This window comes from Akebia trifoliata, chromosome 2, assembly GCF_017979445.1.
Source record: "Akebia trifoliata isolate Shusen 1 chromosome 2, ASM1797944v1, whole genome shotgun sequence".
Taxonomy (NCBI): Eukaryota; Viridiplantae; Streptophyta; class Magnoliopsida; order Ranunculales; family Lardizabalaceae; genus Akebia; species Akebia trifoliata.
The window spans coordinates 12,025,869-12,050,586 of record NC_141376.1 but is presented as its reverse complement, the minus strand read 5'-3'; the positions used below and the strand labels follow the sequence as shown (position 1 = coordinate 12,050,586).

General features: G+C 35.0%; 1 protein-coding gene across 2 annotated transcripts; it reads left to right on the top strand.

The window, feature by feature from the left end:
* The first annotated feature begins 492 nt into the window (after positions 1–492).
* LOC147409586 (uncharacterized) lies at positions 493–24,091 on the top strand. 2 transcript variants are annotated; one of them, XM_086430424.1, is made up of 6 exons: positions 493–924; positions 21,895–22,019; positions 22,178–22,492; positions 22,660–22,829; positions 23,362–23,761; positions 23,874–24,091. In XM_086430424.1, exons 1-5 carry the CDS (start codon positions 625–627, stop codon positions 23,730–23,732), a joined length of 1,281 nt encoding a protein of 426 aa, XP_086286550.1. In that variant the 5' UTR covers positions 493–624; the 3' UTR covers positions 23,733–23,761; positions 23,874–24,091. The 2 variants fall into 2 exon arrangements, with proteins under 2 accessions (XP_086286550.1, XP_086286544.1); XM_086430418.1 differs by having other exon boundaries at positions 23,362–24,091.
* The last annotated feature ends 627 nt before the right edge of the window (positions 24,092–24,718 follow it).

Sequence of the window (24,718 nt, the reverse complement as noted above, 5' to 3'; positions counted from 1 at the left end):
GAAATTCATGACGTGGATCTAATTCCTTAGTGGGTAACGAACTTGATAAAGTGAGGTTGGGTGGGTTAAAGCAAGTTTTCTTTTGGAGTTATTAGAACTCTAAAGGAATTTTTGTGATAATAGTTCAACAGTTAAGTTTGTAGGGTAAATCTCTCTAAAAAAATGTATTATGAAAATGTTCTAAGAAATTTTATAAAAATTGAGTAATTTAAAAAATTCTGAAATAATTGTTGATATATTTAAAATAACACGTTATGATAGAATAATCAAATGTAAACCCAACCCATTTATTAACTATGTTAGACATGGATTGACATTATTATGACCTAAACCCAATTATACTTAGACCCAAACCCACTACCTTCGTGTCGTTTTCGAGTTGTATTAATGGGCTACGGTTGCCACTCTTAATCTGAGGCTTATCTAATACAATTCCACCTGTCGATTTCTCCATTCATCTCAATTTATCACGTTCCTTTTAAACACTAAGGAAATGAGAAATAGAAATGGAGAGAATCAGAAATCTGAGTCTGATTTACGAGGAGTAAGAAGTTCATCCGTGATCTGTGTTTGATACCCTAAAAAAGCTCTTTTTTGTCCCCATCGAACACCAAAGACGCAGTGATGGGTAATGGAGGGGATTCGAAGAACACGAACAAAGCTAAGAGGAAGAAGAAGAGTAGAAGTATTAGGAGGAAGATGAGTGTGGAGCAGAGTTTGGCTGCGAAGGCAGTCCATGAGTGGGTTTTCTCTCTCGATCCCTCTTCAGGTTCTGCTTCTTCTTCTGTCGATGATTTTGGGGTGCAGAAGAGAAGTAATTTTAAATTTTCTGAAAAGGTGGTGTTCGAGTTGCATTCTCATTCGATTTGCAGTGATGGGTTCTTGTCACCTACCTCCCTTGTTGAGAGAGCTCATAGACATGGGGTAAGTTTCCTACATTAGGGTCGTTAGATTTTTTTTTTCTTTCTTATTATTGTTGTTGAATGAATATCTGAGATGGGTTTGGTTTTTTTCATGGTAATTCTGTTTTCTTTTTTATTAGTTGTTTAGTATCTGAGATTGGTTCTCTTCATTTTGCTGTTTTAGTGTTTTTTTTTTTCTTTTGTTCTCTTTTTCTCTCTGTTTGATATTGTTCTTTGGGTTGATTGATGTTTTTTTAAATAAAAATCTAATAAATCTAAGTAACAGTTGGCTTTTGTTACTTTGTTTATAAGATTTTTATTTGAGTTGATTGTTGGGTTTTAAACCCCAAAAAACATAGATCTTGAGCTTTCAACATTCAACCAATTTATCCAAAATCTTGAACATTAATATATGAGATTGAAACATGTACCCGTAAATGATTGAATAGAGTAGATAATAATAATGAATCCTCAGTGCTCTTGATCTCGAACGCGATGATTCCAAGCCTTAATGGTTCTTCAACCTGCAACAATGGTTAGAAAGAAGAATCGTGGTGCACTACCCTCATCCTTAGGACGATTATAAATGATGGGATAATTCTTTCTAAGAGTCAATTGATCGTGCTAGGGAGGGGAAAACTTCCTCTTTTATTTACAAATCGGTCTCTTAATTCTGCCTATCATTTAATTAGAAAGAGATCTAATGGAAATATATCACTCTCTATTTTGGGAGACCACACTACCCATGAATTGGAAGGCCGTTTGGATTGTTAAATGATTCTTCTAATTTTACCCTTTATTTTCCTTTAAGCAATCTCTCAATCCTTTTAGGAAATATGATTTGCATCGGACCATAAAAAGAAATTTTATTTTACTAGTATTTAACCCACGATTTTAAGAAATATTAACTTTGAAGAATAAAATTTCCATCAATCATTTGGTTTTGGAAAATACTTAAGGATTGAGAACTTTATTTTAAGGTCGAGTGGCAACTCCTAGTTTTGAAAACTATTGCTTATTCTGGTGGTACTAAAAAAATAAGCTGGGGGGGGGGGGTGTAAAATATTTTCTCCTTTGCTGAAAAGTAATTAAATAAGACAAGAGCTTACTGACGTGAAGAAGAAGAAAGCGGACCTGGTGGCTGGTTCTATTTCAGGCTTCAAAAGTTGATATTCCTCCATCCCCGTCCTTTCCTCTCTCTCTCTCTCCTAATAAAAACTTTGAAGTTCTTCAAACTGATTTGTTGGACTTGGTGTGTTGTGATATGTAACCTTTGGAACTCTATTTTATGGCAATGGAGTAATTGCCCCACAGGAAATCAAATTAGAGTAGAAAGACATCAAAATAGAAAGAAAGAAAGAAAATTTAGACTTATACGATTGTAGTAATTGGTTTAGTAGAATAGAAACACTGCATGTATTATAACGCATAAATAGAAACTTAAAAAAATAAAAAATAAAAAAAATTACAATTTAAAGTTGAGGCTTACGCCTCAACAAAAGAATGTATGCCTCATCCATGCCTCATTCAATGCACACATCAACCACGCCTCCGTTACATTTTTTTTATAAGTATAAAATATATTGAAGTAAGGAGAGGAACAAAATACAAGAAGAGAAGGCCGAGGTAGCCCCTTAAAGAAAAGCCTTTGCTACATTTTTGCCTCAGCCTTGAGCCGTACGCCTCAAACACCTTTGAAAACATTGATGAGGAATGAGCCAACCCGACTTGGGTTGAAAATTTCATGCCCGAGGTCGGGTTGGGTGTGTGCACAGGTTTTTGTTTGTCAAGTTGGGTTGGGTGTAGGTCAATGCCCAACCTACTTGAGTTGCAGCCCTCAATATATATCTCTTCTTCAAGATCATCGTCAAGGAAAGTCTCTTCACATCCATCTGATGCAACTCCAAGTCATAGTGAGCCACAATGGCTAAGATGATTCTCAGAGAGTCATTTGATGAGATTTGAGAGGAAGTATTTGAAAAGTCCACACCTCGTTTCTGTTTGAAACCCTTAGCCACTAGTCTTTCTTAGAGCCTCTCAATTTTGCCTTTTGTTTATCTTGAAAATTTACTTGCACTCAATCATCTTGCGGTCTTCTAGAACACCCGCAAGATCCTAGACTCTAATTCTTTTCCATAGATTGCAATTCCTCTTTCATGGCCTCCTACTGATATTGAGATTGATTATTTTCCATGGCTTCTTCATAGGTCAAAGAATCATACATCTCAAGATCTTTCAACTCATCCTCCTGTAGGTATACCTCGTAATCGTCAAGTATTGCTGATCTCTAGTCTCTAGTAGATATCCTAATAGAAATGGGCTCTACCATTGGTGCAATGGGCAATTGAAGAGTAGGGACATGAAGTGTAACCTCCTCTTCCTCAGCTTTGGGAGGCTCAACTAGAGTAACTGGTCTGAACTCTAGAAGAGAGAAAATTGGAACACTTCCACTTTGCTAATGGAAATCAACCTTCTTGTGCTTCGTGCTTCCATTGCCCTGGTCTTCTTCAAAGAACTTAGTATGGTTCATCTTGACGATCTCCAAAGGCTTAGAAGGACAATGGAATCTGAATCCCAAGGACCTTTCTAGGAACCCGATAAAGTAAAATGAAAAGGTCCTACTATCCATCTTTTTTAAATCTGGATTATACAACTTTACCTCAGCAGGACATCCCTAAACGTGGTATGCCTAAGTTTCGTGTTTCTTCCAGTCTAGATCTTAAAAGGTGTTTCAGGTGAAGCTTTACAAGGTATGGAGAGGTCATGGGATTTCAACTCCAGACGTTGTTTGAATGATTGAGAAATGAGGTGTATCAAGTGGTTCCTAGAGGCAGTTGACATGGTTACAGGGATGGTGCAAGAAATAGGGGCTTTACAGTGAGGTCTATGTATGTGGCTGGTTTGCCTAACATGACCGCTTCTTTTCCAGCTTCAGTCATTTGGGGAGCCAAGGTTCCCTCCCAAGTTTTTGTGTTCATGTGGTCTTGGGAATACTAATCACTATAGTCCAATTACAAAAAAAAAGAAAAGGTTTTCATTCTCCTAGCTGTTGCGGTTTGTGTATGAGGAATAAAGAGACAATAGATCATTTCCTTTTATGCCATGCCATCACAGTACAAGTTTGGTCCCATTTCCTCGATCTTTTTGGGATGGTTAGTTGCTTGCCAAGCTCTACTATGGAGTTTGAGTTTTGACTATTTTGGGGCTTCCCTATACGGGCTTTGAAAAGGATTCCGTGGAGCTTTCTTCCCATTGCCATTTGTTGGGGACATTGGAAGGAGAGAAATAACCAGAATTTCAAGGAAAGGAACTACAACCTCATGATCTCATATTTTCTGTTTTGGGGTTGCTGTTCATATGGGGAAGATGTTTAAAGATTTTAAGGGGTGTTTCTTCAAGGATTTTGTAGTTGGATGGGAGTTCATTTGTAATTTGGAGATTTTTAATTAGGGTGGTTGTCTTTAGTTGCCTCTTTTGATATGTTTTTGTAATTCTGGGGTCACCTTGACCCTTTTTTCTTTCTTCTCTAATAAAATTTTAACTTATAAAAAAAAGAAGCTTACAAGGCATCCAATTAAGGACATTTACTGAAAACTTCAATGCTTCAACCCAAAACAATCCTAACGAGTCAAAATAACTCATCAAGCTGCAAATCGCATTCTGGTAATTGTGATTCCTTCATTTAGCAACACCATTCTACTCTGGTGTATTGGGCCACTATGCCCTATTCCCTTAAGTATTCCACAAACTTGTCAGGATTTACTCATTCATTATCCATCTTATCATAATACTCTCTTCCCCTGTCTAATCGAACTACCTTGATCTTCCTATCCAATTGCTTCTTGACCTCAGCTTGATAAGCTTAAAAACATCGAGAGATTCTAATTTGCACTGGATCAGGAAGACATAGGCATATTTAGAGAAGTCATTAATAAGATTGATAAAAATACTGCTGCCCACCATGAGAAGGTGTTGAGAACGGACCACAAATTTTCGTTTGAATAAAATCCAACAACCCTGTGGTCCTCTAGCTTCAGCTGGTTTGGCATTTCGCCTCTTATGTAGTCAACACAAGCAAAGAAATTTGAAAGTCTAGTGGACCCAAATTCCCTTCCCTGATCAATTGCTCTAACCTTCTTTTTGGAAACATGACCCAATCTCTAGTGCCACAACATTGAGTAACTCTCTTCCGAATGAGTACACTAAGACCTGAATGAATTTGAAGATACACTCAACAAGGAAGATGTAAAAGAATTATCCAAACATGTCTAATATAAACCATCTAATGATAAACCACATCCATAACATCTGAGTGATAATAAACTGATAAAGTAGTCTCTAAAAACAAAATCATAACCAAGCCCATCAAATTTAACTCGTGTTCAAAACAAGATGATAGGTACCAACCACCTCAACCTTCATCGCCTCAATATTCCCTATGAACAACCTATCCTTAGGTCTAGGGTTTCTCCTACTATTGAACCCCTGCAAGGAATGAGTAATGTGCACAAAGGCACCTTAGTCAATCCACCTATAATTTGTTGGAACATCACTGATATTTGACTCAAAACATACTAGACCCATACCTTATTTGTTCTTCTTGAGGCATCCTTATACTTGAAACTGTCTTTCTTTATGTAGCCCTTTTTCTTGTAAAATTAGCAATTAGCGCTATCAGATCTCATATTTTTCTTTAATCCTATTGTTATTTCCTTTCTTGTTACCTTTATTGAAACCTTTTTTCTTGACGGTCTTCTTCCCACTAGGATGGATCTCGAAATATGCTGACTCTTTCCTAGAGCCCCTTAGACGCCCGTCCTCAGTCACACATAATATATTAAGCTGATGTAGATCCCATAGTTGCTTGAGTGTTGTAGTTAATCTTAAAGATGTCGAAGGATTTTGGCAGTGAGAGAATTGCCATGTACATTAGAAGGCCTTCTTCAAAAGAAATCTCGTTCTCTCGAAGATTGATTACCAACTTCGACATCTTTAAGAGATGTTTTTGTATGCTACCATTTCCATCATACTTCAAAGCCATCAACTGCGCCACATAATTATACTGCAATGCCTTCTTGTTGCCCACAAATTGCCTCTTGACGGTCTCGAGAAGCTCCTTTGCCTTACTGGTAACCTCAATACCCTCTTGCAAAGACTCACCAATGGAAGTTCAAATGATCGTAATTGCCACGATTGACTTTTTCCCACTTAGCATAGTAAGCTTTCACAGATTCCTCGGACTCCACAATTGGAACCTCAGGCACATCATCTTGGATGACAAAATCATAACCTAGATAGCCCAATGTGATATTAATATTCATTCGTTTTTGAGAATAATTTGTCTCATTCAGTGGTTCCATCCCTGCCAACTGCGTCTGAACTAATGGTAAGAGGATCAACTGTCTCCCTAATCTCCTTGAGGTGTATAGTTAGATCGACGACGATCTCCTTTCTTAAATGTTCTTTGCATTTTTTCCATGCTTCCTCTTTTGTGTGGAAGAGGGAGCTCTTTAGTTTCCACAACTAGTGGACATGTTGACGCCTTCTTCAATATCATTCAAGTCCAGATCCTCACGTGATACATTAACATTAGGCAATTCATTAATTCCATCATCTTTATCTATATCTTTATACTCTGTCATACCACTGGTTGAACCTCTACTTGCTTGATGATTGCCCATGATAAAGGAAGTGTTATCGAAGTCCTACCTCCCCACGCTCTTGGAATTGTTTGAACTTTTTCTCTCCATTCTGGAATATCACGTACAAAGCACAAATTGATTCATATAATTATTTGATTAATAATCTTACTAACATATATAAAATCTCTTAATACTAACCTTGGATTGCAATAAATCATCCCAACAAGCATTGGATGCAGTGACGACATTCCTAACCGAATCCCACCTGAAACTGCTTTTCTCTTTCAGTTCAACAAAATTCCTATAATCTGTCTTTATGGTCCTTAGTTGATTTTCTATTGTGTTTTTTGGTTAAACATAGCTTAAATCTCTGTGAAAGAACATAAACAGTTGGGGGCCAGACACTGTTATCCCAATATGGACCTTACTCTTCCCTTTTCTAGCTTCATCATAAAGTAGGTCAATTAGAACAGTGTCCATGGACATGTTCCATTTTAATTGACCTTTTGACCTTTCCTCAACCTTTTTGCTATCAACAGATTCCATCCTATTAAATACATCAAAAAAATTAAAAGAAATGAAGAGAATAAAGTAAGATGCATAAAATAGTATTCCGAGTACAAAAAAAATTATAAACGGAGTCTATTCTATTAAACACATCTAAAATTTAAACAAAATGAAAGATAATAAAGCAAGATGCATAGAATAGTGTTCCTATTACAACGATAACATCAAATATAAAATATCCAAAAAATAGGAAGTTTCCAACTAAAAAAGATCCAAAATAGGTTAATATTACATGCCCAATTGTTCAAAATGTATCTAAGAAATACTACGATTAACCCTATAATCATCAAACATTTTCTTGGCCATATTGTCTCTAAATTGACCCCATCTGTTTTGCTCTGCTCTCTGAAATGATTGACTATAAATCTGTGTACTTGACTCGACTGCTGCATTGTTAGCCGAGTTTTGAATCTCTTCATCTACTTCTAATAGAAGTTGATCATTAGGTTCGACCCCATTATGTGATTGTTAAGTATGAGACAAGCAATTGCTATCTTCACTTGCGTTCGTAATGGGTAATAAGATTGTGAAGATAGCAGCGACCACCTCTTTTTAACAACTCCGAATGCTCTTTCAATTGCGTTTTTAAGTTGTGCATGTCTTTTGTTGAACAATTGTTTATAATTTTCTGGGGTGCGTCCTCTATACTCACTAATGTGATAACGTGTGTTACAATACGAAAATCCTGGTTCGTTGGTATAGCCCTCATCAACGAGATAATATTTTCCTACAAGAATTTACGTCAAGTCATTTTCAACTTTTAAGTTTCAGTGTGTAAAGTTAAAAGTTACTAATTTTTATTGAAATATTCAAACTAACTAGAAGAAAATGTGAATGATTCTCTGCGCACACGAGAATCATCTAACACCCTTGATTGTGTGCAGATCCTTCCCACCTAGCAAGGATGTATGTAAATTTCAAGTTGAACGAGCATGCCGCCAACACATTTTGTGTTGTCTCACCCTTCCTACCCCGAAATCTATCTTGATTTTCTTTTGGAATGGAGCAACAATACGTGTTCCATCTAATGTCCCCATACAATCCTTAAAAAAATTGAAATATGTATAAGAATATTCTTAATTTGATAAGATTATACAAATGTCCTAAATTTTTTTACCTTGAAGTATGACGCATATTGCGAGTCACTGCTAATTCTATTGGGTTCTCATCTTCGTACAATGCGTTTGCATGATCTTCCACAAGAAATTTGTACAGTTTAAGTACACAATTCAAAGTTTGATTGAATTGACGACTAATTGTCTCTCAAGACCGGTAGAATTGAGCCTCCAACACCCTAGGATGTACATTCCAATTGATCAAGCGTAAAACCTCATCATCATCTCCTCTACCTTACAGTTTTTGGTGTCACTCATGATACCTTAAGCTCTAATCAAAGCACACAGTTGTTGGAATGACTCATTACCCATTTGTAGGTTAGCTCAACATTTGTATTTGTTATGCAATATCAAATCCATTTATATTTTTCTATCTTCTTATCTATTAATATGTGGTTCTCTAGGTATATCTAGCAATTGTTTGATAATCGATAAAAAAAAAAAAGATCTAGCAATTGTTTGATAGCAATAATAGTTGAAGCTACTGCAGTTGTCGTTGCTACCACCGCAACAATATTTTATTGCGTTCATACCTCCTCATCTAAGTTGTCCATCTACAATTTAAATCCTGCAATGACCTACATCTCTCAGAATACAATTACTTAGACCACATACTATCATCAAATTAAAGGAAGAAAAATGACAAAATATAAACAAATGGCTGGATGAAAACCAAAGAGGTAATTATTATACCTCTGATTTAGGCATGAAGGCATCTAAATCTGCTTCAAATTCATATAACATGGAAGTATTAAATTAGTGCGAAGAATGATCATATGGATTTGTTGAAAATTTTTATAACACTAATTTGTTTGTTAGATATGAATGTTATTGTTCTAGTTATAGTTATTTATTTTTTACTGTTAAAATTTTATACGGCCTACATACCTAAATAAGAATTTGACATAGAAGTAAAATATGATGGATTCAGACATATCTGTAAATATTAAAAAAAAAATTTAAGAAAAGAAATGAGTAAAGGATACCTGATAAAAGAAAAATATTAAATCTGAACTACAATCACACAACATAAATTTGACAATTATCCCCTAGTACACTTTTTTTTGAAAAACTTTGGAACAACCACACAAGACAAAAGCTATGGAACAATCACACAAGAAAATATTACAATTGGCATATCCCACATTTATTTTTGAAAAAAATAAGATTAAAGAAATAAAGAATGATCAAAATTGTTAAAAAAAAACATGACAAAGAGATAGGCTAGTTCATAGGGAACTCATTTTTAAAGTTGATGACCTCCAAATAATCTTGCCGTTATAGGGTTCATAGAGATGGGTTTAGTCCAACCTTGCGATCGATTGATTCATATAGTAGATTCATCTTCACCATTTTTGCACACACACACACATAGAGAGAGAGAGAGAGAGAGAGAGAGAGAGAGAGAGAGAGAGAGAGAGAGAGAGAGAGAGAGAGAGAGAGAGAGAGAGAGAGAGAGAGAGAGAGAGAGAGAGAGAGAGAGAGGAGGAACTAAAACTTGCGTGAGAGGGGAGAGATGGAGCCTAAATCTTGTGTGAGAGTAGGTAAAGTTTTTCAGTGATTTTTGAGAGGAAATTGTTTACGTCAATTTTTAGATCTTTTACCTGGTTTTACAACCAATTTTAGTGGGGCCCACAACTAAAAAGTGCAACCAAGCACACACAAGTCGGAAACTTGCTTCAAGTTTTCCTTTTTCGATATTTTACCGAGTTTTTCCATGATACCAAGCAGGGCCTAAAACTCAAAACCGGTTGAATGCGAGAATTCTAACCTCTCTTTGATATCCATTATTGGCTTTTTAACCCCATAAACATAAATATTGAGCTTTCTAACATTCAATCAATTTATCCAAAATCTTAAGTGGTGCACTACCTTCACCCTTGGGACGATTATAACTGATGGGATAGTTCTCTCTTAAGAGTTAATTGATTGTGTTAGGGAGGAGATGACTTCCACTTTTATAGATAAATTAGTCCCCTAATTCTACCAATCATCGAATTAGAATAAGACCTAATAAAAGTAATACCACTCTTTATGTGGGAAATCACACTACCCATGAATTGGAAGGTTGATTGGATTGTTAAGTCACTCTTCCAATTTTACCTTTTTATTTCCTTTAAGCAATCTCTCAATCCTTTTAGGAAACACGATTTGCATTGGACGATAGAAAGAAATTTTATTAAAGTATTTAACCCACGATTTTAAGAAATACTATTTTTTAAGAATAAAATTTCCAACATTGATGTCTTTGTTCCTATCAATTTGATTTTAGATATTATTTTTTTACTTTGAATATTTTTTTTGAAAATTTTATTTACAAAAGAGTTTTTCTTAAACCATATGTCAAATTTTAAATAATATTTTATTTGTGGTCCAACAAATAATGGTTTCCTAAAAGGTTTGAAATTGTTGCTTAAAGGGAATTAAGTCGGTTGGGCCTTGGGCCAAAATCCATTAAACTTAGAAGGTTTGTGGGTTTGTAACCCATTTTATTTTAAGTCCTGCACTTATTCTTTAAAAACTTAAGTCGGTTGAATTTGACCATGTAAATTAATTGTTTACTCGAGTTTTCAGCCAATCTACGTAAGATGAACCAAATCGGGTCAAACTCGACCTGCTTGATCCAACTCATAATCTGATCCGTTATTCAACTCAGTTGGCCTGTTTGGGCCGGATTTAGATCTGACCCGACTTTGGTTAAACCAAGTCAACTCGGTGACATAACAGAGTCATGAGTTAACTCAGTTGTCTATTTAGGTTTAGTTAAATAATATGCATGCTCTTGTTTGGGACATGTTTGGAATGCCATAAAGAATCACTTGTTTTGAATATTTTAACTTGTATTCTTAGAAGTACTGTTTGGTTACAAAAAAAATATTTTTATACGAATCTTATTAATTAATCATAGTTAAGGGTGAAAGGCACAAAGTCCTCCTTGTGCCCGAGGTGCAAGGCAAGGCATGCACCTGAGTGCAGTAAGGCACAATAAAATTAAAGAGATCATATAAATAAAATATTAAATAGTGAAAGTAGGTTAGGCTAATTTATAAAATTTATAAATATTCTACAATTACAACAAATATAAAATTTATATTTATATACAAGTATTTAGTATTTCAATCTCTATAAATAGGTTAGGCTAAACAACAATAAACAAGTAAAAAACTAATAATAAAATCAAGTATGAATAAATTATCATAAAAATAAGGAACTACGAACCATAAATTAAATTGAAATTTAAAAGTTAAAAGTTTAAGATACAATCACAAAATCCCATTCAATATCTTTATACCAAGAGTATGATAAACAAAACATAAGTTTCAAAAGCCTCAAGGCATCACTGATCATCGGGTAACACATAACCCTAATCAATATGCAGTAAATTGTAAAATTTGTAAAGAAAAAAGAAAAAAAAAAAAAGGTAGAAAGAAAATACATATGTATATGTTCATAAAAAGTTACATTGCCCTTTACCTGTGGCACAACTCAGGCGTGCACGTCCCTCTGCCTTACCTATGTTAAGGCGTTGTTGCTGCGCCTCAAGCACACTGAGGCGCACACCTTGATAACACTGAATTAATGGACTGTTTGTGTGTGCAACAATAATCTTTTTTTGGCAACATTGGTTGAAGAACACATGTACTTCTTAATTCCACTCTATTAAGTGGGTTTTTGCGCCCAAATCAGAACCAAAGGGTGTTGTTTGATCAAGTTTTGACTCATCATTGGATGCATGCAGAGGAATTTACCCGTTTGTCTGGGATTTGATTGGGTCAAAGACTTCTGACTAGTTGTTTGTCTACTTGCTCGTATGGACTGTTTTCAAGTTTCAAGCCCGATTAAGGCCCATGAGTAGTTGAATTGAAGAAAATTATGAAACCCATCATTTGAATCATAATTTAAATCTACTTGGATACAATAAGTTGTTGAAATTTTTACAGGAATTAAAGACACATGTTTAGGTTTTATGTGTGCATAAAATCTAAGTATTGTTTTTGAGAATTTGGGTTAGGGGTGCACAGTTATATTCTTTACCATCCATAACCAAGGAATTGTCATCATTAAATCTAGGATTGATCGAGTGTAAATGATTACACTTAACAACTTAAGAATTAGAACCTAGACATGTGACCAACCCTAATCGGATGTTAGGTCTAACCTATGGGGCTTAGGAAGGCACGGTAAAATGGCCTTTTGAGGAGACATTATCGAAGTAGACTCGCGGTCTTCCAAAAGGTGGTTGACCTATGGAGGTTGTGTTTTTTCCTTGAATCTTGGAATTTAAAATCCCATTAAGGTCATGAGTGACTAATTTACGTGAAACTTCCACATTCTGCAAAAAGGTAATTTGGTTGTTTTACGTGAATTTAGTAAATAGAATAGTCATGAGTGTTCTAAGGAGATAAGGATAACCTTTTTGCAAAAAGGTAATGGTAATGTCTAAGTCAAACTAGAACATAAGTGACTTAAGTCTATACACACTTGATAAATGCTTAAATTACTAATACCTCAAATTTACTGTGATTAATTAATATTAATTTGGTTAATTAGGATTAATTAGTTGAAATTTTATTTTTTCAAGTGTGGAAGGTTCAAGGTGCAAAAAGAATGGCTAGAGATGGACTTTTGGTGAAGAAAAGTTGCAAAATGATGGAAGAGTAATTATGGAAAAAATAAAAGGAAGGGCCAAAGAAGAAATAAAAAAAGATTTACAAAAAGGAGATAAGTCTCTCTCTAATATATATTAAGCAAATCCTCCTCCCCTTCTATTTTGTCTTTTTCTAAAAACAGATTCCCTACATCTCTCCTATATCTTTTTATTTATATTTCTTTCTTTATCTTCTGCACATGTTAATTTCTTTCACATTTCATATATCTCATTCTATTTTTTTTTATTTGTTTTTATTTTATCCATTCTCCCAATTTTTTATTTGTTCTCTAATCAATTTTTATTCTTCTTCTTCAATCTATATTCCTGTATAATTTTTTCACTAATTTCCTTTTAGTTTATTTTTTTAGATTGTTTTACTCAACAATCTTGATGGATTTTATGATGATTGTTAGTTAAATCTTAACTAGGGCTAATGGTGAAGCTTGAAGATCAACAATTTTATTTTGCTCAACAATGATGTATAATTTTCATATTTTAGATTGATCTAAAGGTGAATTGTTTATATTAGTTAAATTCTATATCTATAAATTCTTTTTGAATTTTTGTTTATGACCATCACCTTGAATACTTGAAATTTTTTCATAATTCATTGTATATGAATGTTAAATTGATGGTTTAGATAATCCTAGTGATTTATGAATGTTTTACATGTGGCAACTTTAGATTATTCTTTTCAAAATACTAAAACAAATAAATTTCTTAGTTTAATTGTTGTATCATCCTGTTAGAGGTAACTGAGAAAAAGTTGATTAAAAATAAAATTGTAGATTTTAGAATGGATCTCCGATGTCTTGATACTTTTTAATTTTTGTTTCAAATTTATTTCATTTTTGCTCCATATGAAAGTGTGGAAATGAGCATACCTAAGTTCCAATGGTAGAGCTTTTAAGTCTAGTTTTGATACTAAATGGGAGAGATTCAATATTAGTTGAAGGTAACTCTTCAAAATGAGATAGTAATCTATTTGTGTCAAGTATTGGAGTAGAATCCAGTAAGATATTGACCACTTCAAGAATAGTTTCATCAGTAGTGTTATAGAAGTAAGCCAAACACGTTTCTAAAGAATTAGAAAAAGATGATTGAAAGAACTCGTCTTCCACATGTTTCAATGTTCAGCTTGTGGACTTCATCATCATCCTTTGATGGTTTGCAAAAAAATATTTAATGCTATCGTCTTAGTGCCAAAAAAAAAAAAAAAGATTTTATCACCCCATTTTCGCAATCTGCAATTTATTAAAGCATTGGATGTTGCAAGAAATGGGTGACCAAGGGTAACAAGTATTTGAGTTCTTACTTGAGTATCCAAGACGATAAAATCTACTAGAGAGTACAATTTATCGACTTTGACTAGCACATCCTCAACTATCCCTTTCGATATCCTAACAGATCGATCAAGAAGTTGTAGAGGGAAGTTAGTGGATTTTTATTCTTCGTATACCGAGTAGGGTAGTAGATTTACACTTGCCTCTGAATCAAGTCTAGCTTGCTTAATCCGGAATATCCCCATTATACAAGAAATAGTTGGGCAACCTTGTACTTGGGCGGAGTGTTGTGCTTGATGATAACACTTGTTCTATCAAAAAGGCTTTCTTTTGTACATTAAGTTTTCGCTTAACAATACAAAGTTCCTTTCAAAAATTGGCATATGACGATATGTGTTTTATTGCATCCAATAGGGGAATATTGATTTTAAGTTGTTGGAAAATATCTTGATTGTTGGCCTACTTGTTTTGACAAAAGTAACCATTAGGGAAATGGGGCAACAACCTTATGACCATGCTCCACTTCTTCATCTTTTTGTTGAGCATCACTAGTATCTAAAGATTCCTTAAGGTTGTCAACCTTCTTTGGAATTTCTTTATTTATCACTTATCCACGTCTAAGAATGGTGATAGACTTAGCATGCTCAACTTGAGAATTAGATGAACTTGGTTCAGTAGCCTTGTATTGACCCTCTAGGTTAGGTTGAGATTGGGCCGGAAATGTCCCTTTCTCTTCTAACATTGAGGCATAATTCAATTCTAGTAACCGGAGTTTGGAGCTATTGAAGAGTTTGCATAGTATTTGATTTATTTGAGTTTTCCCTTTCATGAATGCTTGTAATGTCTCTTCAAGGGTCTTCTTATGTGGTGGCACATAATGTGTACTAGTAGAAGCCCCTTGAAGATTATTATTCACACTCGCATTAGGTCCATTCCGCCAACTAAAATTTGGGTGATTCTGTCAATTAAAATTATACGTTTCAAGATACGGTGAGCTAAAAGGTCTTTTATAAGCATTCATGAAATTTGCTCGGTCATGCAACACTTCTTGAAATGCTGGGATTGTTGGACAATGCTTAGTTAAGTGTACATCACTTTCGCAAATTCTACAAGCACTTTCCACATTTTCAGTAATCTTTATTTCATTTACGTTTTGAAATTCTATGGTCTTCAATTTTCATGTTAAATTAGCAACTTTTGCATTCACATCATTTTTTCCTTGAGAGGGTACATGCTTCCCTCTAAACTGGACACAAGTTTAGCTCGGGCAATCTTGTTAGTGGCATTCCAAATTTGGGAATTCTTGGCTAAGTGATCCAAATAAATACCAGGCCTCTTTAGGAGCTTTATTTGTAAACTCTTTATTGCATATCATTTCTACGAATTGGCACATATTGGAGAACTAGCCATCATTAAAGAAACTGACAACCTTCCATGTCTCATAGCCATGATGTGGGCAAGCAAGTAGAAGTTCTTTAAACCTCTCTCAACACTGGAAAAGTCTCATTCTTCTTTTGGGGGAAGTTCATTGTGTTCCTCCTTAGGGTGTTGAGTAGGGAAAAACTATTAAGAACTTCCATGGTCATCACTTATCAGGTCTCGATAATTCTAGGTCTTAAGGAGTGTAGCCATGGCTTGGCTTTCTCCTTCAAGGTAAAGAAAATAGTTGCTACTACTAAAATGTGGCATCGTTGATGGGGAGTGTGTAAAAAGTGAGAAGAAAACTTGTTTGGGGAAAAAAGATTTGACCTAAACTATAAAAAAAGAGCTTCCCACACTTTCATATGGAGTAAAACTAAAACGAATTTGAAACAAAAATTAAAAAGTGCTAAAGCATCAGAGACCCATTCAAAAATCTATAATTTTATTTTTGATAAACTTTTTTTCGGTTAGTTTCAAATAAAGATTCTCTTTAACCGGATGATATATCAATTAAGTCAAGAAATTTATTTGGTAAAGTATTTTGAAAAAAATATAAAGTTGTCGTGTAATATATTCACGTGTCACAAGTATTCTTTAAGCAATCAGTGTAGCATTCATTTACAATGAATCAAGGAAAATTTCCAAGCACTCAATGTGATGATTATCAACAAAAATTCAAAAAGAATTTATAGATGTGAAATTTAATCAAAATAAATAACTCACCTTTAGATTAATAAAAAAATATGATAATACATATCATTCTTGAACAATAATCTTGCTGATTTTCAAGTTCACTCGTAAGCCTAGTTAGGATTTTAGCTAACAATCTTCATAGAAAAATCTATCAAGATTATTAAGTAAAATAAATTAAAAGAAAATTAGAGAAAAAACTAAAGGGGAATATAGGTTGAAGCAGAAGAAGAATGAGAGGTGATTATAGAATAAATAGAAAATTAGTAGAATGGATAAAATAGAAATAAATAAAAAATAAAATAAGAGAGATATGAAGGGTGAGAGAAGTTGACATGTGGAGGAAATTGAGAATAGAATAAAAATAAAAAGATTTGAGAGAGATGTAGGGATTTTTTTTAGAAAAAAGACAAAATAGAAGGGGATGAGGATTTGCTTAGTACGTAAGAGAGAGAGAGAGATTTTTTTTTTTCTTCTTTGGCCATTCATTTTTTTTTCCCGTAACTACTACATCCTTTTGCAACTTTTCTACACTAGAAGTCCATCTCTGGTCATTCTTTTCTACCTTGAACCTTCCACACCTGCACAAACAAAAATTCAACTAATTAAGTCCAATTAACTAAATTAATATTAATTAATCATCATAAATTGGGGGTAAATATTAGTAATTTATGCATTTATCAACATTATATCAGTGTTATTATGACTTCTGAGAAATAATATGTCAAAATCTATGTGAAAAGGTGAGATTAGATAATGCAACTTGTTTGTTCCCACATGGTGATTCATTTAGCACACATTAAGGCATCCTGATCATTCCATCCATAAATGTGGCATGGATTGTGATATAAGTCAGGTGTTCCTTGTCAACAACTATGAACAATTGTTCAGTTCAGAGGCAATTGGTAGGAATAAAGCCACTTAATGAGACTAACAATTCCCATTGGTGGAATATTGGTATCACATTAGGATATCTGGACTATAATTTTTTGATAATGTCTTCGAGGTTCCAGCTACAAAGTTTGAGGAATCTTTGAAAGCTTACTATGCCAAGTGGAAAAATGCCAATTGTATGACTATGGTGATTATTCGAGTTTCCATCAGTGAGTCTCTGTGAGAGGGTATTGAGGTTACCAGTACAACTTAGGAGCTTCTTGAGATCATCAAGAGGCAGTTCATGGGCACCAAGAATGCACTGTCAAAGTGGTGTTATAAGGTAGCTGACATTTTTTATTGTTGTTACAATGCTCAAGCCAAGAGGGAGCATCCAACCAAAGCTCAAAGTCAAATACTGCCATGTCACTGCACCGCCGCACCCTTGTGTTGCGTCGCGGTAATCTCGAGGAGTTGTGTCTCGATATTGGTGCTAAAGGTTCCAGACTCTTTGGCCGTTGTAACGGTAGACCCTTCTCGAATTGAACATCGCAAAAAGTTGACTCGAAGACCCGAATAGAAAATCTATAAATTGAGGGGTTGTCTCAAAGGAAGGGGTCCCCTCTTGTCCTTCTTCTTCCTAATTTATCTACATTTTTCTGGTTTTTCTTTGAGAGAGAGAATTCTTGTAGAAGTGAGAGCTCAAGAGTGTTTTCTTTCATCTTTTTTCTTTAATTTCTCTTTGTAATTTCATTGTAAGATCATCAAGTTGGGAATCAAATTACAACATATTATCTCATCCTCTTCCCTACTATGTTTTCTTTATTTTACTATTGCTGTAATTTGTTCCTCACAATGATCGGTTAGACTCTCCATAGAGAGATCGATGATGCCGGAGTGAGTCTATCTTGCTTTTGTTTAAACAATTATTTTATAATTGTGTTAATTGTACTTGTGAGAAGTTTATTAAGTTCAGATTATCTGATTTGTATTGATTGTCCTTATTTTGATGATTCATGCTTAGATAAGATCAAACTTAATCATACTTAGTGACAACTTGAGATAGAAATCTGATAATACTACCTTGATTCACAATTCACACACATTTTCGGATTCATCCAAGAGCATTAATTGAATGATCCTCCAATCCACAAACAATGGTTTGTTGTGTGGATTGAGATTGAATTAGAGTAGTTTAGCTTGTTAATTTGGCTTGTAAAAGTGGATTTGATCTTTCTAATTTCTTTTACACTGTTTTAAATTCATTTCTTGCTTTAATTTCAATTTACTTCTTAGGTGCAATTCTTCTAATTTGTTTTCAAAATCTGTTTTTGTTTCAATTCGAAAGAAAAGTTGAATCACGATTGTCCCTGTGGAACGAATCTTACTCACCAAAGTTTTATCTCAATATTTGTTCAATCTTACATTTTCATTTGTTCGATGAATTGTAGTTGGTGATTGCAGATATAAAATTGAACAAATGATAAAAGAAACTTTGGTAAGTAAGATTCGTTTCACATGGACAATTGTGATTCAACTTTTCTTTCGAATTGAAACCAAAACAGATTAGAAGAATTACATCTAAGAAATGAAATAAAATTGAAATAAGAGTAGAGATTAAGGCAAGATAAAAGCTAGAGAGATCAATTCAACCTTCGCAAGTCATCTTGGTAGTCTAAACAATCCTAATTCAATCTTAATCTACGCAACAAACCATTGTTCGTGGATCGGAAGGTAATACGATTAAGTCTATAGATGAATCCAATAGTAGGTGATTAGTGAATCAAGATGGTATTATCATATTTATATCTCAAGTTGTCACTAAACGTAATTAAGCTTGATCTTATCTAAACATGAATCATCAAAATGAGGACAATCGATATAAATCGGATAATCCGAATCCGAACTTAATAAACATCTCACAAATACAATTAAAACAATTATAAAAGAATTGTTTATGGAGAGTCTAGCCGATCATTGTGAGGAACAAATTACAACAATGGTAAAATAAAGAAAACATGGCAAAAAAGATGATGAGATAATATGTTGCAATTTGATTCCCAAGTTGCTGATCTTACAATGGAGTTACAAAGAGAAATTAAAGATGAAAGAAAACACTTTTGAGCTCTCACTTCTACAAGAATTCTTTCTTACAGAAAAATCAGAAAAATGTAGAGAAATTAGGAAGAAAAAGAGGGACAAGAGGGGACCCCTTCCTTTGGGACAATCCTCAATTTATAGATTTTCTATTCGGGTCTTCGGGTCAACTTTTTACGATATTCGATTCAAGAATGGTCCATCATTACAACGGCCAATGAGTCTAGAACCTTCAACACAAATCTCGAGGCACAACTCCTTGAGATTACAGCGGCGCCACACAAGGGTGTGGCGGCACGGTGACGTGGCAACATTTGGCTTTGAGCATTGGTTGGATGCTCCCTCTTGGCTTGAGCATTGTAACAAAAATTGTTACAAAAATATTTGCCTCCGAATTTTGTCATTTTTACTTGCAATAGTAAGAAAATCTATTAGTTTCAATAATTTGGCAAATTAATACAATTTATGTTTATTTGGGACAAATAGTAATTAGGTGTCGATAATCCTTGTGTAATTACGGTCCCAAAAATGGCTTTATGGGACCGTATCAATTGTGTTCGTTTTTGAGCTGTCATTTAAAACCAAATATTCTTATTGATCATCCTCGTAGATGGATAAAAGTATCCATGTCCTTCTGAATTACTTGTCACCACTGCTTTTCATTTTCTTTCGTTTTTGTTCTTTTCATCTAGTGCTTTAGAATCAAAAGTTTTTTATTCAGGTTTGTAGTTGGATTGTTGAGGTTGGATTTTCACATGGTAAGGTTGCCTTTTCGTTTAGTGAATTTCCACAGTTTTCACCTTCGTTGTGTTGGTTACTGTTTTTGAGTTATGTATTTTGATGTTCATAGGCTTCAAACATAAATTTTCTTGTAGATTATCCCCGTAGATGGAATTACTCCAAGCATAAATTATTATTCTTGAATATTTTGAATTATTATTGGTTTTTTCATTCAATTTATATGTTTGTTAATGATACACTCACATTACGAGTTTCCATGTCTATGGGTTTATTGATCTGAAATGAAGGTATGTTTTGAACTAGGAAAGTGTACAAAAATAAGATGAGTGAGATGTAGGAGGGAAGGGATATCACGACTCTGTAGTCAAATTCACAAAACTGCTACTATGTAGCCATCATGGCCCCATTAAAAACACCAAAAATATACCCTGCACCCCTTTTATGTGAAATAATGGAATGAAATGCCAGGAAGCACATACAAATACAAACCAACAGATTTCTCTTAACATGTTTGTTGTTCTTTATGAAAATCAGTGGGTGCTTGGCATATTGCTAGCTTAGTTGATATAATAGAAAAAGATCTTCTCTACCATTTAGCCAATGCACCAATAGATGTGTTCCTGTTTATAAATAAAGAACTTTATTTAGTTTACCCAATAGAAAAATAAAATAAAATAAAATTTGTAGGCATATATAGCATGCGAGGAGACCCAATGATAAGGGAACCACAACTAAATTGAACATTTGTAAGACTGTTTTGCCGAAGGGTATCAACGAGACGGCAAGAGTTGAGTTGGTATTCTCCAAAGGCCATATAAGATGACCCAGTTGGAGAATAGGTACATTTTTGGGGAAATGATATGCTTGAAACGAGCAAGTATTTTTAATTTCTGGCATGTCTAAGCAGTTGGAATTTACCTGATTGCCTTTGCCTCACATGAAGAAAGGTTATTTCTTTCTCTATTCCATGAAAATGTGTGTGTATGTGTTTGTGTGTGTGTGTGAGAGAGAGAGAGAGAGAGAGAGAGAGAGAGAGAGAGAGAGAGAGAGAGTTGTGGTAGGTGTAACAAGGTGGAAGGGGGGACATTTTATGTGGGAATGTTGTTTTTTTTTCTTTCTTCTTCATTACAAAAACCTCACCACCATTAGAAAATTTCTCCTTTACAAGGGGACAAACACAGCACTTACTTTGAAAACACCAGATCGCTGTCACTAGCTGTTCTTCCTTCTTGAAGATGGTCATTTTTCTTTCTCCAGACGTATGGGAGTCATGATGTTTATGTTGAACTTGCAAACTTTTAAATTATTTGTGGCAGATGCAATTTTTTTTAAAGCGTCAGAGGTGCTTTCCTTGAATGTTCCTTGGGGGGTGCTCAGAAGCTGCCTTGAGGCATCAAGAAAAGGCCCCTTTCCCTTGTACTCATTCAAAGAGATTTTGACAACACCCGATCGCCATCACTAGTTGTTCTTCCTTCTTGATGATAGTCATTTTTCTTTCTCCAGACATATAGGAGATATGATGTCTCTATTCAACTTGCAAACTTTTAAATTATTTCTGGCGCGTTGCAATGTTTTTAAAGGCGTCAGAGGTGCTTTCCTTGAGCTCTCCTTATGGGTGCTCAAAAGCTGCCTTGAGGCACCAAGGGAATACTCTTCTCTCATATTTTGCTTGTTCAAAGAGACATTGAAAAAAGTCTACACCTTACATGCATATGTCTTATAGATGTGATGTGTTCCTTTTTTCTCTATGTTTTGTACAATCATTACACAGTTATCCTTGTCATATAAAATTATCTCCGACCTTAATTTTGATAAAGTTCCTACGTTAATTTTTCATTGGAACCATGCAAAACTTGGTTGTCTTACAATGCAATAAATAGTAATTTAATAAACACAATGTGTTCAGAACAGGTGAAAGTACTTGCTTTGACTGATCATGATACCATGTCTGGCATCCCTGAAGCCCTAGAAGCTGCTCACAAATTTGGCATCAGGATAATCCCAGGTGTTGAGATTAGTACATTATTCTCTCCAAGGTCATTATTTTTCTATCTTAACTATAGTATGGTTGTTCCAAGTTCTTACAAACTGTTATATGTGGATGTAATTATGAAATGTGGGCTTTTCCCCTCAATATTTGAAATTCTGTGACCAACTTTGTAACATTGCTATTTGGAATCTGGATGATTAGCAGAGAAGAGTCTGGAACCAAGGAACCAGTTCATATCCTTGCATATTATGGCTGTTGTGGGCCTACGAGGCTTGAGGAACTTGAGACTTGCTTGGCTAATATAAGAGAGGGGCGTTACCTTCGTGCAAAGAACATGGTCTTGAAGCTGAACAATCTGAAAATTCCTCTTAAATGGGAGCATGTAATCAAGATCGCTGGTAATGGAGTGGCTCCGGGGAGGTTACATGTGGCTCGTGCTTTGGTTGAAGCAGGCCATGTAGAGAACCTGAAGCAAGCTTTTAATCGATATCTATATGATGGTGGACCTGCTTACTCTATGTAATAATCCTGAGCCCATCGCACGCTTTTCCCTGAATCCACTAAAGGCCCCCCCCCCCCTTCATTATTTTTTTTAAGAAATAACATTAAAGAAGGATTGGCAGCCCGATGCGGATTTCATTAACATGTAAATTACTGTTTTTTTCTTTCTTTCTGTACATATATAGGGGTAATGAGCTGCTGTCAGAGGAAGCAGTGCGACTGATAAGCCGGACAGGGGGTGTGGCAGCTTTAGCTCATCCATGGGCATTGAAGAACCCAATTCCAATTATTAAGAGGTTGAAAGATGCAGGACTTCATGGGATGGAGGTCTACAGAAGTGATGGAAAATTGGCAGGTATCATGTATATGCTGAGTTGCAGGGGGCAGCGCCCCCGGCCCAAATTTTTTAGGGTTATGAACAAGGCAATTTTGTAATATTTTCTGAAGGGTTTTCTATTTTCTGGGAGATAAGATGCATTTTAGCAATGCCCGGTCTTATAAATAGAGATCTCTGGGCTGTAAAACTTGAAAGAAAATAGTGATTGTTCTTGTTCTGATCCGTGACGTATTCACATCGCCAAACCATGTAAATCCTTGTGTTTTTTTGTGCTTTTTTGTCCTCTTTGCCATTTTGTTTTTTTCACAACTATATCATCCAAAATATTACTCTTATTTCCCTCAGAAACACTACATCCATTGCCAATGCGATGAAAAGAAACTTACCCATGCTTTATGATGCTCACATGCTAGTAAAATAACATGGGAAGTTTCTTATTTCCTTCACAAAGAATGAGCATTATATATCCCTGATTGTTTTTTGTCATAATCATCTATAATTTATGTTTCACTGAAAATTCATTTATTTCTTTCTCTTGTTTGATCAACAGTGTTCAGTGACTTGGCCGATGCTTATGATCTTGTGAAGCTTGGAGGATCAGATTATCATGGTAGAGGAGGTCACGATGAGTCTGATTTAGGTAGTGTGGATCTTCCAGTGTTGGCCATTCATGAGTTCCTTAAGATGGCCCGATCTATTTGGTGTGATGCTACCAAGGACATACTACTAAGTTTTGCAGAGGATCCATCGGATTTGAATCAAGTGAGACTTGTGAGATTTTGTAAGATCAGGAACCTTAAGGGATGTTCGAGCTTGAGATGTGCCAAGGACTTGTTTGATCTGTGCCTGTCTTCTTGGTTGACTAATGAAGAAAGGCTGGGCATCGAGTTCGAGGCCCTTAGGTCTAAGCTTTCCCATTAATCACCGTGGAATCCAGGTGTCTGTAACGAGTATGTAGTTCTTCTGGGTTAATTTCTATTTTTATTTATCTTTCTTTTTTAAAGGTGATTTTATCAAATCTCTCTTAATTGGGTCTATAATCAAAAGTTTTTCTTTTGTTAGAGATTGATGTACTTTGGGGAGCACTTTGTTAGCAATGGAAGAGTCACTCTAAAGATGCAGAAGTAATATAGACTAATTCTTGTAATCTATTTCATGATGAAAATAAAATTGTAAGAATAATGTAATTTTGTTTCTTTGGGGAATGTGTTCTAATTACATCTTACTACTTCAAATGCACATCTTGATTCATAAGCAGTGATGGTGATCTTTTGTGGGCAGTCTGATCTTTTCCAACTCATGTTTATTTATTTATTATTTCAGTGTCTTTTTGGTCTTGTTGGCATTTGGGACTCCCTCAAAAACGTGTAAGCATGTATTCTAGACCTACAACCCCAAGGGGTTGGCCTAGTGGCAAGCCGAACCTTGATAAGCTCCGTAGGAAGGGTGGTCAAGTGTTCGAAACCCCACAAAAGCTATGAATTCCTTGGGGCTGCCCTCTAGGGTCCAGTTGACTATCAACTTCTCAATTCAACTAGTTGTGCATAAGACTTTCCGAGGGGGCGGTGCGTGTGACCATGGGATATGTCTCATCCGAAGGGAGGACCCACGATAAACCAAAAAAAAGTAGTCTAGACCTATGTTAACTGGTTCGTCCTCTCGATTTGAATTTGGGTTAGTGGTTCATGGTTCGCCACTCTAGAATGAATCTGGTTCGTAGGGGTGGTAGGTAGAGAATTTGTTTCTTGATTCGCTTTGGTTTCTTTAGATCGGTTTGTTGGCTTTGTTTGCTTGTGCAAATAAATAATTTAAGTATACATGTTTTTGTTTTTGACAAGTATACAAGTTAAATAAGTATTCAGTATCCAAGTTATAAGTACAATGTTAAATAATTCCAAGTTAAATAG

Bases quoted from the DNA above. Each gene is read 5' to 3' on its own strand.
- LOC147409586 (XM_086430424.1), top strand. From the start codon at position 625: ATGGGTAATGGAGGGGATTCGAAGAACACGAACAAAGCTAAGAGGAAG. The intron at 22,020-22,177 runs GTCATTATTTTT...GATGATTAGCAG, and splicing joins AGTACATTATTCTCTCCAAG to AGAAGAGTCTGGAACCAAGG. The intron at 22,493-22,659 runs GTAATAATCCTG...GTACATATATAG, and splicing joins GGTGGACCTGCTTACTCTAT to GGGTAATGAGCTGCTGTCAG.